This window comes from Rhincodon typus, chromosome 4 (assembly GCF_021869965.1).
Source record: "Rhincodon typus isolate 14 chromosome 4, sRhiTyp1.1, whole genome shotgun sequence".
NCBI lineage: Eukaryota > Metazoa > Chordata > Chondrichthyes > Orectolobiformes > Rhincodontidae > Rhincodon > Rhincodon typus.
The window spans coordinates 72,860,040-72,873,276 of NC_063335.1; the positions used below are offsets into that span (position 1 = coordinate 72,860,040).

The following is a 13,237-nucleotide window of genomic DNA, read 5'->3' on the forward strand; positions in this document are numbered from 1 at the left end:
CCCTTGACCTGTCCGTCCTCCCTGGACTGACCTATCTTCTCCATACCTCCCCAACTACACTCACCTTTACTGGCTCCATCCCCGCCTCTTTGACCGGTCTGTCTCCTCTCCACCTATCTTCTCTTCTATCCATCTTCTATCCGCCTCCCCCTCTCTCCCTATTTATTTCAGATCCCTCTTCCCCTCCCCCTCCCCCATTTCTGAAGAAGGGTCTAGGCCCGAAACGTCAGCCTTCCTGCTCCTCTGATGCTGCTTGGCCTGCTGTGTTCATCCAGCTCTACACCTTGTTATCTCAAATTCTCCAGCATCTGCAGTTCCTACTATCTCTGTTCAAAGTCTGTCCTGTTTAGCAAAGTTATAGCGCTACACAACACGATGAAGGTATTCTCAGTAGGTAAGTGGGACTTTGTCGGCACAAGGACTGCACGGTGTCTACTCTTGCAAAGATTGTCATAGATAGATGCATTTGCAGCCAGCAGATTTTAAGGTGAGGCCAAGTATGGTTCTCCCTCTTGTTGGTTCCCACACTACCTGTCACAGACCCAGTCTAGCAACTATGTCCTGTAAGGCCAACCAGCTCTATCAGTAGTGCTACTCTTGGTGATGGACATGGAAATAATTTTTTTATGAACTGCTTTTGTAAATATTTTATACATTATACAGGCTAGGAAGCCTATTGCTACACAGCAATCTTGTCTCCATTGACCTTTTGTTCACTGATGCGGTAAAGTATTCAGTGCATTGAATAGCCCTTTTCGGAGCAATATTATTGTGGTGGCACAAATGTATCAGATATATAGCAGCATAATAGATAATAATCATGACATAAAATTCTCAATTTTAGATATGTTAAGACTGTTAGAATCATAGAATTATATTATGCCAAGGAGGCCCTTCACCCCATCGAGTCTGTGCCACCAAAAAATTTGTTCTGCACTAGACAAACATGTGGCAAAAAGTAGAATTACAGCATAACTGTTGCACATTTATAAGTTTTGTATTTAGAGATGTACATTACAAATATTGATTCCCCAACCCAACCACTATAATTTTCAGTTTGCTCCTCCATTTAGGAGCAGAGTGTAGGCCTAGAGTTGGAAATTACAAATGTTTGAAATATTATCATTTGGATCTCATTTCTGCTTCATTTACTTCAACATCTTTGATTTAAGGCCAAGTGTGATTGTGTTTTGATTAAGTCACAATTAATAATTTATCTGATCAATAGTGTTTCCTAGCCCTAGATTTTGGCTGTTTCGAAGGATACTCAGCTACTTTTGACTGAATATTGTTTTGCATCTAGACGTTAATGCTCAAGTTGCTTTTTCATTGTTCTGAAAGAGAAATTGTCTTTACTCTATTAACCTCAATAACACAAACTACACACCAGGACAATGGAGTAGCCACACATGGGGTGGTCAATGAAATGGAATTAGATTGACACACAAGCACACATTTGAGAGATCATCAAGAATGGGTCCACAAATTTAGTTTTGAAAATCATCCAGAAATAAGATTTTTACTTTGTTCAGATCTTTTGTTTTGAGAAAAATCTAAATGGCTCTAAAGGCTGGAATAAAGACACAGTGGTTTCAGAATTCATGCTGCAATCAAGCAATTCTTTAAAGACTGCAAAGAGAAGAGGCATTGATGTAGTGAGTGACTGGAGGTCCACCTTTGTGTGAGCTATTCAGAGGCTTGTGTCTGTGTGACATTTTAAAAAATTGACTAATTTGGGGTTACTTTCCTGCATTAGATCACTGACAGACTATTTGAGTTAAGGTCTGTGGTATAATAAATGCATTCCTTTTGACATTTACGTATGTTATGTACATACAGAAAATGTTTTCTTCCCTTTCAATAAAGTCACAGCTCCTTCTTTCTTCTCATTCCTTTTTACACATTAGTTATCACTCATTATCATTTACAATTGTTTTATAGTTGCTGTATTATGAAATGCAATATATTCCTGGGTATTGTCACTCATTTGTGCTACATTCCAAGTACAGCTCCAAAGCTAAGTGAAACTCTGCAGCAACACACACAACAGAAGTTCTTCCCAGTTCATGCCCACTTCCTGAATATAATTAAACACCCGACTAACACACACTGATAATTATTTATCAACTCAAGTATAGATGCGCAGGACATTCAATGCATAGGCTTCAACGACTACATTATCTAATTGTATTGGATATCCTTGATGAGAATTTTCAAATCAGATGTTTCCTCAATTCCACATGATGTCCAAGTGCGTACTTTACACAAAGCCGAATATCCAAACTTATGTAATCATTGCACCACGATTTGAAAACTTGTTTAGAATGGTACGGTTTTGCCCGAAGGCAAGTTCTTGGTTTAATATCTTCTGATGCTTCATATGACTCATTCTCTTGGCAGATTTTGTCAGTGGTGGTTTGCTCTTGCCTTCCATTCTGAGAGGCAGTTCCTAAGCTTATCTCAATTGTAATGGAAATCAAGCTTGCACCATAGGTATTATTTTGAACCACATACTAGCCATCTAGCTAAGTGAACCAACCAGGCACCTTACAGAATAGAAGACCTTGATAAATGCTTCAAAATAAATCCAGATTGGCTGTGTTCATCTCCGTGAATCATGGCCTCAAAACACTTAAGTTGCCCTTTCAAAAACTAATCTTCAATAATATTCACACATAAAACAGAAAATTATAAACTGTTAAACTAATTGCATTAAGATAATCATAGGTATAGTGTTGTCAAAATATATAATGTTTCAAAAAGCACAAACCCCAAAATAGTTACTTCACCTAATGGATAAATTTTGCTGTTACCTCTTGTTCTGCTTGGATTTTGTGTTTCTCAAAACCCTTGCCTTGTGTTTTCTCTAGATTCAATGCACACCCATCTTTTTCTTCATTGAATGACAGAAACGTATAAACTGTAATTTGAAAACTATCACAAACTCTTCAATTAATAGTTCTACCATTGCACAGTGCTAGATGTTTAAAAATTTCATATTTCATTTATCAAGAGACACATTTCAATATTCACTTAATCTCAGAATAAATGGCATAGCAGATTAACATTAATATCCTTATGTTTATCCACACAAAATAATTTTCAAATCAGTAACAAGCTGTCACCTAACAATACTCTTGGACTAAATAGCAGGATAATCTGGAACACAAATCAACAATTGCTTTTATTTTTACTTTTGACAAATTGCCAAGTTATAGCCTTAAAATCAATTATTTTTATTAAAAACAGAACACCTTTACAACATACAAGATCAAAATGATAGAGAAATCTTAATTCCAGCACCACTAATAACATTTCGATAAACAATCTTACGCATTACTTGATATTACTTTCACTTCATCTGAACCCCTCATTTCCCAGATTTAAAGAAAAAAATCTTTAAGTATCTTGAACCGAGTGTTGCATTGCAAGTAAAAATTGGCTTGTGCTAGATGATAAATCTCTATGTTCACAATTTGTTTTGTTCAAAGGTGAGAAGAGAATGACTCCCAATTAGAGGCATTTTCAAATTAACCATTGAACATGTTACAGCTACTTCTTCATTAGAAACAAAAGATCAATAACATCAAACATTCATTTTACATCACCAAGTTTGTTCAAATTCCAACAAACAACATTAGGGTTGCAAAACAGCTCCAACCAGAAATTAAGATGTAAAACAACAAGTAATAAAGCCTTAACTGATTGTAATTCTAACACATTACCTAGATTTCTCGAAAAGATTCATTGCTCACATCAGTATCCCAAAACTTCCATTTTTAGTACTCACCCCACTGCAGAGGAGCTAGCTGTAAATGTTCCTGCACCAATTGATTGAGAACTCCTTCGACACTTGCTTCTCCTTCACGATTAAGAGATGGGTACAAAAGGTTAAAGAAATTCAAGCTCCTTCAAACCAGTAGCTTTACAAATAAAATGTTAGACTGTTTTTAAATGTCATATTGTAGCATTTCCCAGTTTAACCGAGTTGTCTTTGGGGCTGCATTTTTGTTTTTTGTCCAATTCCTGGCAAATAAGTCGAAAAGAATTGTGATTCAAGCAACTGAAATTCACTAGTTACAAAATGCATTTTCCGATTTAGGCCTGTAACAGACACAGTAGAATGTTGGAATATGAATAAAAAGACCATCATAGTCATAGGACCTAGTTTTGCACCTATGATTTTCTGCAGTTAGTTTCAAATTGAAACATGTTACAAGGAATAATACATGTGTTACAACACTAGATATTCAAAGGAAATCCCATATGAATTATCATGTACGTCTTCGGTCAATTGTAAAGCTACACTGGCAAACCAAAAGCACTTAGTCACCTTGTTTCCTTGTCCAACTTGCTGAACAGTAAAGGGGGAGAAAGAAAAATCTTGAAAATGGGAAGAAATAAGCTTCAAATACTCCAAACAATTTTGTTTTACATTGGGACCACGGTTAAATAAAGTAAAACATTTTTAAAAATGATCAACTCACTCGAAAGTGAATCAATCTGATTTTATTTTCTCTGCTTATATATTTAAGTGAAGTTGATTGAGTAGAGAAAGATTTCTGCTGTGATCTTCTAATAACTGGATGTTTGGAGGTGGGATATAACCCCAAAGATGCATGTTAGGACAACAGTGTGTTGAGGTATCAACCACTGTTGGCTGGGGGAAAGTGCTGTCATCAATCCTGCTTTCTAATCTTTTGAATAAACTAACTGACCAAATTAAACCAAACTTGAAGTAAAACAAAGAACTGCAGATGAAAATCTGAAACAAAAACAGAAATTGTGGGAGAAACTCAGCTGATCTGGCACTATGTAGATAAAGCAGAGTTAACATTTCAAGTACAGTGACCCTTCTTGAGAACTAGTTTACTTCCTAACTACCTTACCAAGTTTCGCCTTGCACATTCCATACTTCTCTACAGCTTCTCTGTTTTGAGCCCTCAGTATCCCTTCTCTCTCATGTCAAAATTCCATGAGGTAATGCTGGTTCCCAGGCAGAGATTGGAGTAAGGCACACACACCTCAATGGATCAAGGTTCTGGGGACTGAGAGCATTGCTAACTCATGGAGACCAATATGAGGCACAACACTAAGTTCACAAGTCACTACACACTCATGTTCACAGCATGGATCCCGCACCATGCAGGCTGACCAGTCATTGGCACGGGCGATGCAGAGATGTTTGGAGAAATCTGAATCATGCCACCCCCCACCCTCCAAGCTGATCATCCATCCAGCTGTCCAAGGACTGAGACAGTCACTGAAGATGGTGAGGGTGCCACCTGTCAAAGGGCATCACCATCATCATCAGCTTCCTTGGTCATCAGGCCTTTTGAAACATCTATGAAGCAGGGCATAATGACAGAGAAAGCCCATTTAATGACGCAGGCGCAACCACTTCTTGAGATGCACATGTCCACACTGAGGTCAGTCACCAAGTGTATCTGAGCTAGAGGCAAAAGCAAACGAGCTTGCTGCTTTCATTTCACTAAAACCACAGGAGAAATGGCAGAGGACGGATTTCTGGATATTCACTCTCTAGCAGGTACATCGACTGAGGCATACAAGGCTGCATGTTGTCTGAACAAAGGAGGAGCATGTGCCCACGGTACTTAGTAACTCTTCAGAATAGATAAAAGCCCTAGTGCTGCAAATGTGACCATGCACAGAGGCCTCATGTCAGGCAGACCATTGGGTGGATCAGTGGGATTTCTCCTCCATGTAACTGTGCACTCATTGTCTTTATAAGCATCGTTAAAATATTGAAATGTGAATCCACATATTTTAGTCTCCTTTTATTCATGGCAGGATAAGTAAAAAGTTGTAAAGTGGTTAAGGTAAGCAACGACAGAGAAACTTCTAAGCAGATGTACACTCTTTACTGGCAGTCGGAAGTTTACAAGTTCCAGGATATGACTACAATTGAAGTGTCATCACAGATAATTCTGTGTGAGTTCATCTCATGTCAGAGAGCTTCACTGAAATGGGCCAAGATGAAACAATCCCTTACGTTAATTGGAATCCTGAGCCATGCAGAAAAAGACTAACCTTCTCCCTCAGCCTATTTTCATTGTCCTGCTCGACCCTTCCTAATAAGAACTATGTCCTTCCAAGTCCTTAACCTTTTCAAGGTTCACATTGCTCAGAAGGGTGATGGTACGGAGAGCACAAAGACCACAAAAGGGAGCAAAGTATTGTCAGGAATCTATTTCAGTGTGTCAGTTGATTGGTCCAATCAACCAGAACCACTTATTCACAAGTATAATGGCCTGAATTATTGTTGCCTTTGTGCCTCTGTTATGGGCTCCCTTAGAGGGTGATTAGGTATAGCTTCAAGATGTATTGCCTGGCCCCCAAAATGTGTCCATGGAATTGAAGGGTGAGGTAAAAAGCTGAGGTGGACTGATGAAGAAGTCATAGCAGCTGGCAGAGAAGTGACTGACAATAGCAGGAAACTCTTCTCGTTGCAGATGAACTCAAAATTGAGAGAGTAGGTATTCATCCTATGGATAAAACTAACTTGCCAGTCTTTGGGTGCATTGAAGGCCACATTGGTGCAATTGATGATGTCCTCTACCTTTGGAATTCAAAGGTGGAAGCAAAAATGCCTGTCTTCTGTGTCTCCAAAGCTACATTTTTTTCAGAATTGAAGTATTAGCCACATCTCTCGAATAGGGCATCATGACCATGAGCGCTGCAGTGGTTTGCAGAAGTTGCAGATACTGCCAAGGTCTGGAGCTGATCCTTGAAAGGAGCCAGAAACAAAGAAATTAAAGGCCACAGTGATTTAGTGCCCACTGGCACACTAAAAGGAGCAGTGCTGTGAAGTCTTTGGTGATGCAGGCTCAGATTTATGTGGCCATCCAACCTGGATAGTCTCAATCTGCAGCATTGGTTCTTATTTCAAGGTATCTCTGCTTACAGCTATACAGCCTTGCTGAAGGTATCATTTCTGTATGCATCTTTCTTCCACCCCTCTGTTCTCGTCTCCCGATGCCCAGAGTTCTGGCCTTCCTAGGGAGGCTGTTGCTCCTTGTCACCACTGGGACCAAAATTTAATATTTGTGTACCCCAATGCCAACTCCATCTTGCCTTGAATTTCAGTGGCCCAAAACTATGTTTAGCAATTTTAAATCTCCTCTTTTGACCTCATGTCGTCAGGAAGGAGGAGCTCACACTGTCTTTGAACCCTTCATTTGTGTTGACTCCATAGTACCTGTGCCCAAATCCTAGTCCCCTCTGTACTATTCACCCTTTCATGGGGCCTATCCAATTTCCTGTGGTGGCTATAACTGGCTACCTATTGTATATCCTAAAAACCATATTCTTTTATTTCTCTGTATTTTTTGATTGTGGACTTAATTGGAAAAACTGCTTTTGAAACCAAGCACTGATGAACAGATTACTGCACTTTTTTTCAGAAAGCAGGGTACCAACACTCATTCTAAGTGCTGTTTACACTGCTATTTGTTCAAGTGGTGAGGCAAGTAGCTATTGCAGATGAACTAGGACAAGTAGGTGTGTATAAAACGAGATTCTACTGGCAACAAGGAGCTGAATGATCTGTAGTTTGATAACTAGCTGTTGATGCAAAGTCCTTTTACCTGCCAACATCTGGAGGGAGCCAAACAACTTGTGGGCGTGAACAAGACAGCCAGAGGCCTTCGCACCTCCAAAAGGGTAGGTGCTGTGTGTCTTTCTGCCCCTAAAACACACCTGAAGTCAGTTTCCTTCACTTGACCAGTTACTATAAGTGGAGGCTTTTAAATAATAAGTCAAAAACTTGAAAATTTGTGAACTAGTCAGTCTGTGCCACCTGCAAGAATTTAGAAAACACCTGGGGGGAGGGAGAGAGAGAGCGAGCGAGAGAACAAGAGAGGGAAAGATTGATGAACAGCAAATCCTGACAAGCAAAAGAATCATCTCAGCAACCTTGCGGCCAAGGATCATTGAACTGCCTTCTCAATTTCTCCTTCCACCCATAACACCATTTTTAAAAAAGTCTGTCAGCATGTGTGAGTACCACTCCTGGAGCTGTCAATTATTTTTTTAAATGATCTTAATGGATCAGAATGGATATTGGGGCACTCGTTCCTCACCCTGGTAAAAGCCACCAGCACTACAAATTTTGTTAAGAAGCCAGCAAGCCTGTCAGTGTGGTAGTTTTAACCGGCCTGCATTTCCAACCAGTGGACCTTGAAGATTTAACTCCATTATTCAAACACAAGTAACTTACTGCTCTTGATGTCCATTCTGTTGAAACAATAGCTATCTTTACAACGTGATTTGTGTTCACTCTGTAACCTATGTTAGTCTAATGTTGCATTAGCCTGATTATGTAAAAGTGAAGTCAGAAATCTAACCTATCATAAACCATCAATTTTTATTGATATCGCCAATATTGCTTCAGGGAGTTTTCCACATAATTACCTGACATATGGAATGCAATCATGTTAACTATAGGTATCTGAAACCAGGCCCTTCTAGTACAGTAACAGTTGCAAACTGTTAAATAGAGTTGTAGAGTCACAGAGCTGTACAACATGGAAACAGACCATTTGGTCTTACTCGTCTGTGCCAACCAGATATCCTAACTTAATCTGGTCTTATTTGCCAGCATTTGGCCCATATCCATCTAAACCCTTCCTATTCATATACCCACCCAGATGCCTTTTAAATGTTGTAATTGTACCAGCCTCCACCACTTCCTCTGGCAGCTCATTCCATATACGCATAACCCTCTGCATGAAAAAGTTGCCCCTCAGGTCCCGTTTAAATCTTTTCCCTCTCACTTTAAACCTATGGCCTCTAGTTTTAGACTCCCATAGCCTGGGAAGAAATAGACTATACATTCTATCCATGCCCCTCATGATTTTAAAAACCTCTCCATAAGGTCACCCCTCAGACTCCAACACACTGGGGAAAACAGCCCCAGCCTATTCAGCCTCTCCCTATAGCTCAAACCCTCTGACCCCGGCAACATCCTTGTAAATCTTTTTTGCACCCTTTCAAGTTTATCATTTTTCCAACTCTGCAGGCCCGAGTTGAACTCAGTATTCCAAAAGTGGCCTAACCAATGTCCTGTACAGCTGCAACATGACATCCCAACTCCGATACTCAATGCACTGACCCATAAAGGCAAGGGTACGCCCTCTTCACAGCCCCATCTACCTGTGACTCCATCTTCAAGGACCTATGGACTTGCACAAGGACCCTATCATTAAATGTCTAAGTCCTGCCCTGATATGCCTTGGCAAAATGCAACACCTCACATTTATCTAAATTAAATGCCATCTGCCACTCCTCAACCCATCAGATCAAGGTCCCAGTGTACTCGGATAACCTTCTTCACTGTCCACTACACCTCCAGTTTTGGATTCACCTACAAACTTACTAACCATTCCTCCTATATTCACATTCAAATCATTTATTTAAATGACAAAAAGCAGTGGACCCAGCACGGTTGGCTGCAGCACACCTCTGGTTACAGGCCTCCAGTCTGAAAAGCATTCCTCTACCACCACCACCCTGTCTCCTATCTTCAAGCCAATTTTGTATCCAAATGGCTAGCTCTCCCTGGATTCCACGTGATCTAACCTTGCTAACCAGCCTACCATGTGGAACCTTGTTGAATGCCTTGCTGAAGTCCATATAGACAACGTCCACCACTGTGACTTCATCAATCTTCTTTGTCACTTCTTCAAACAACTCAATCGCGTTAGTCCTTGTTAAAGTTTTCTTTCCCTCATATAATTACTGATTAATCAAAAACTAGCTACTATTTTTGTACTTAACTGCCGTTCAACACCAGTAAATAAAGATATTTTGCTGACAACTACTTAATCGTGTTCTCACCATGGCACAAGGTACCAAATTTTTCACAACTCAGTTTCAAACCTAACAAGAAGTGTTATCAACAGTCAATTCAGAATTTTCCCAAAGCTCAACACCAAAACATGCTTCAACAAAAAAAAAATAAGTAACGTAATCAATGACTAACCTGAAAACTACTTGGATAAGGATGTCATACAGATCACAGATGAAAGGACAGGCTTAAAGACCACAGAGGTCCTTACATTTCTACATCATAGATGAATGAAATATGTTGAATTATTTCAGCCAGTAACTATAAAATTTATATTTCATTGCATTCTTCAACACAACATTGTGCAAATTATTTGTCTGTTGCTAAACCTCACTGAAGTAGCATACTGGAAATCACTATTTCCAGAGTCATCACAGAAGTCAACAGAAAGGTTCTCAAAGCACGTAAAGTCCCTAAATGACCTATCCGATAAATTCAAGTTAATGGGAAGAATGGACCAGGTTTATGTACTTAACAAGAACTATACATTACAAATAAATAGATTCTAACTGCACATAAACTAAGAACTTCCAACACAAAACGCTAGTAGTTAGAACTTTAACCCAAAATTCCCCTACAGAAATACACAGACAGCCAAAAATAAACATGAGTGTCAGGAATGGAAACGAGGAAAATATTGGGGAAACAGTTCAATGGCAACCGTCCTCACAATTTGATAGAGAGGTTCCTTTTATTTCCCAACTCCTCAAGTTCTCTGAACTTCTCCTTCAACTTCTTTCACTTCTGCACAGGGGCACAGAGTAACTGGTTCACAAATTATAAAGTCTTCTACTTATTAATTAAAAGTATCAACTTAGAGCAATTGGTAAGAGAAAACCTTCAGGAATTTTCAGGAAGAGCTTCCAGATGTCTGAGCACTTCTCACTGTATCATTCATACCTAGAAGCTACTTAGCAGCCCAGGAGCAAATCAGTTAGCTATCATCAGGCTGATGACATTGGGCATTTGCAACTGGTCAGAATTTCATAAAGCAATCAGCAATTTGTTGCCAGATGAATCTTACTTTATATATATACCCCAGTGCCATACTGTCTCCTCTTACATCTCTTCCTACAGCTTGCAGAGCAACAGTATAAACACGACCCACGAGTTTCAGTGACTTGTTTTTTTTTTAAAAAACAGAAAAGTATAGTGACACTTTCTCAGTCCTTTATTGTAAAACAGCTTTCTCCAAATCAGAACACAATCACAAATGAAGTAAAATAAAAAGATATAGACTTTACACTGTGCTGCGTCACCTAGTTGATTCATATATTTGCTTATATATTTCCTGCAATAAGTGAGCAAAAAAATCAGAAATAGCCTCAGGAACTCTCAAATATAATTTTTATAGACGTTTACTATGAGGTCCACAGTTGGCTGTTTGCCCTTTTTTTGATAATGTGTTGCATTCTGTTCTATGGCTTACAACAATTGAACCTGGAATCTTACCACAAGGCCAAAGTACAGACTTCAACAGATAACGAACTGGGTGAAAGGTAGGAATCGGTACTGGACTCATTTGTTATCTTTCAGTGATATTCTCGCCATTTAGGTTTCTAATGCATGTGAATGGTGTGGATTGAAAAGTAGTCAAGTCATACTGAACTAGATAGAACAGTAAAATTGGAAGAGACAACTCAAATTAAAGGATGCATTGGACAAGATCATTAAGTGGGAAGAAGAATGGATAATTAATTTAATGCAGACTAAAACAATGTGCTGCACAGAGGAGAAAAATAGATAAGAGTGACACTATAAATATTGCTAAAGTAGCTGAGGATGATGCAAAAGCAAATTTCAGAGTAAAAGAAATACTGACATACCTGCAAAAATCAAAGAAGAATACAACTGAGAATGGATAGGGATCTAAATTTAAGCACCCTAATCAGACCACAACTGAATACTGATCCAGTTCTATCTTTCTAGAAAGAAGAGAGATATTCAAGGGAGGCAATGCAGAAAAGAAGTACAAGACCGCTCCTTAATCTCAGAAGTTTGCACTACAAAGAAAGAAAGGTGTGTATTAAGATGTTCAAGTGCACTTACGCTAAAATATCTGAAAGCAGAACTAAGAAGGTCCATTGGGAGTTATACTGGAAAGATCTTGACACAAACAGGGAAACGCATAATACACTTCCAGACAGAATATGGAAGAAAATAAACATGAATTAATTTAAGAAACAACTGAATTCTACCAGGCTGGTGGGTGTGGGTGAAGAGATTTGGATGTGTTGAATGGGTAATTAAAATAAGAAAATGCCTTGCCCTTGCTCAACAATAATTATTGTAACATCTTGTGGATATATGTTTTTAATTCTTTGCAGCATTGCAATGCCCAATGCAATTCAGCTAAGCTATACAAAATGGTTACGCCAATAAAGCATTCAGAAAACATGTCTAGGAACAGTCACCTAAGTGGCAACTTTGAAAGTTTAATAGAAAAATAAATATGATGTAGGAAAGACCAGGCAGGTGAGTAAGAATTTGCCGTTAACTTCAAAGCCCATCAGATGGTGAACTGTATGCGTGCTGATTAACAGTTTTATCCAGAAATTTGTAAGTGAAGACATATTTAAAAGCCAGGAAGAGGTGGTAAGTCATGACAACAGATCCCTGATCAGATAACTTAAACATTAATCTCATTTCACACCAGAGCTATAAGTGTCCTCTCAAATTGCCTAATAAGTACCTCAGTTGTATCAAACTGCTACGAACTCTGAGAAAACAAATTAAACCAGACAAACCACATGCAGTAAAGTAGATACTGGAAACAACAGCAAACTGTGCTCTGAGGACGCTGCTAAGCCTCCTTATCTGAAGGTACGTGACAACATTGGGCGGGCTGTCCTCCACACTATTAAAATAGCAGTGTGAAATATTCATATTTACAAAATTAAACCTTACAATGTCATTGATATGTCCCATCACAAAACAAAGGCAAAACTATCAGAGGTAGCGGCATCATGGCTGACAGGCAGGAAGGCGTTACACTGGGAGTCCTCAACATTGACTCCATGAAGTTTCACTGCATCAGGTTAAACGTGGACAAGAAAATTTCCCGCTGGTTATCATTTACGTAGGCACGTAAGAAAGGCACTATTCCAATAATTATGGGAGACTTCAATATACAGATGAACTGGGAAAATCAGAAGAGGAAAACTAAAAACAAACAATAAGTGGAGAGATGGTGAAATATGAAGGTAAACTAGCTAGTAGTATAAAAGAAGATTGCAAGAATTTTTATATATATTAAAGGCAAGAGAAAAACAAGAGAAGACATTAGACCACTGGAAAATGAAGCTGGAGAAGTAGTAAAGTGGAATAGAGAAATGGCAGAGGAACTGAACAGGTACTTTGCATCAGTCT

At 39.0% G+C, this 13,237-nt stretch overlaps 1 protein-coding gene across 1 annotated transcript in view; it reads right to left on the reverse strand.

Moving 5' to 3' along the window:
• The window catches only part of trappc9 (trafficking protein particle complex subunit 9), a 572,831-nt gene that overhangs the window by 316,155 nt on the left and 243,439 nt on the right, over window positions 1-13,237 (reverse strand). The window contains 1 exon segment of the mRNA XM_048596131.1: window positions 3,791-3,881. Coding sequence (XP_048452088.1) covers window positions 3,791-3,881 — 91 coding nt within the window.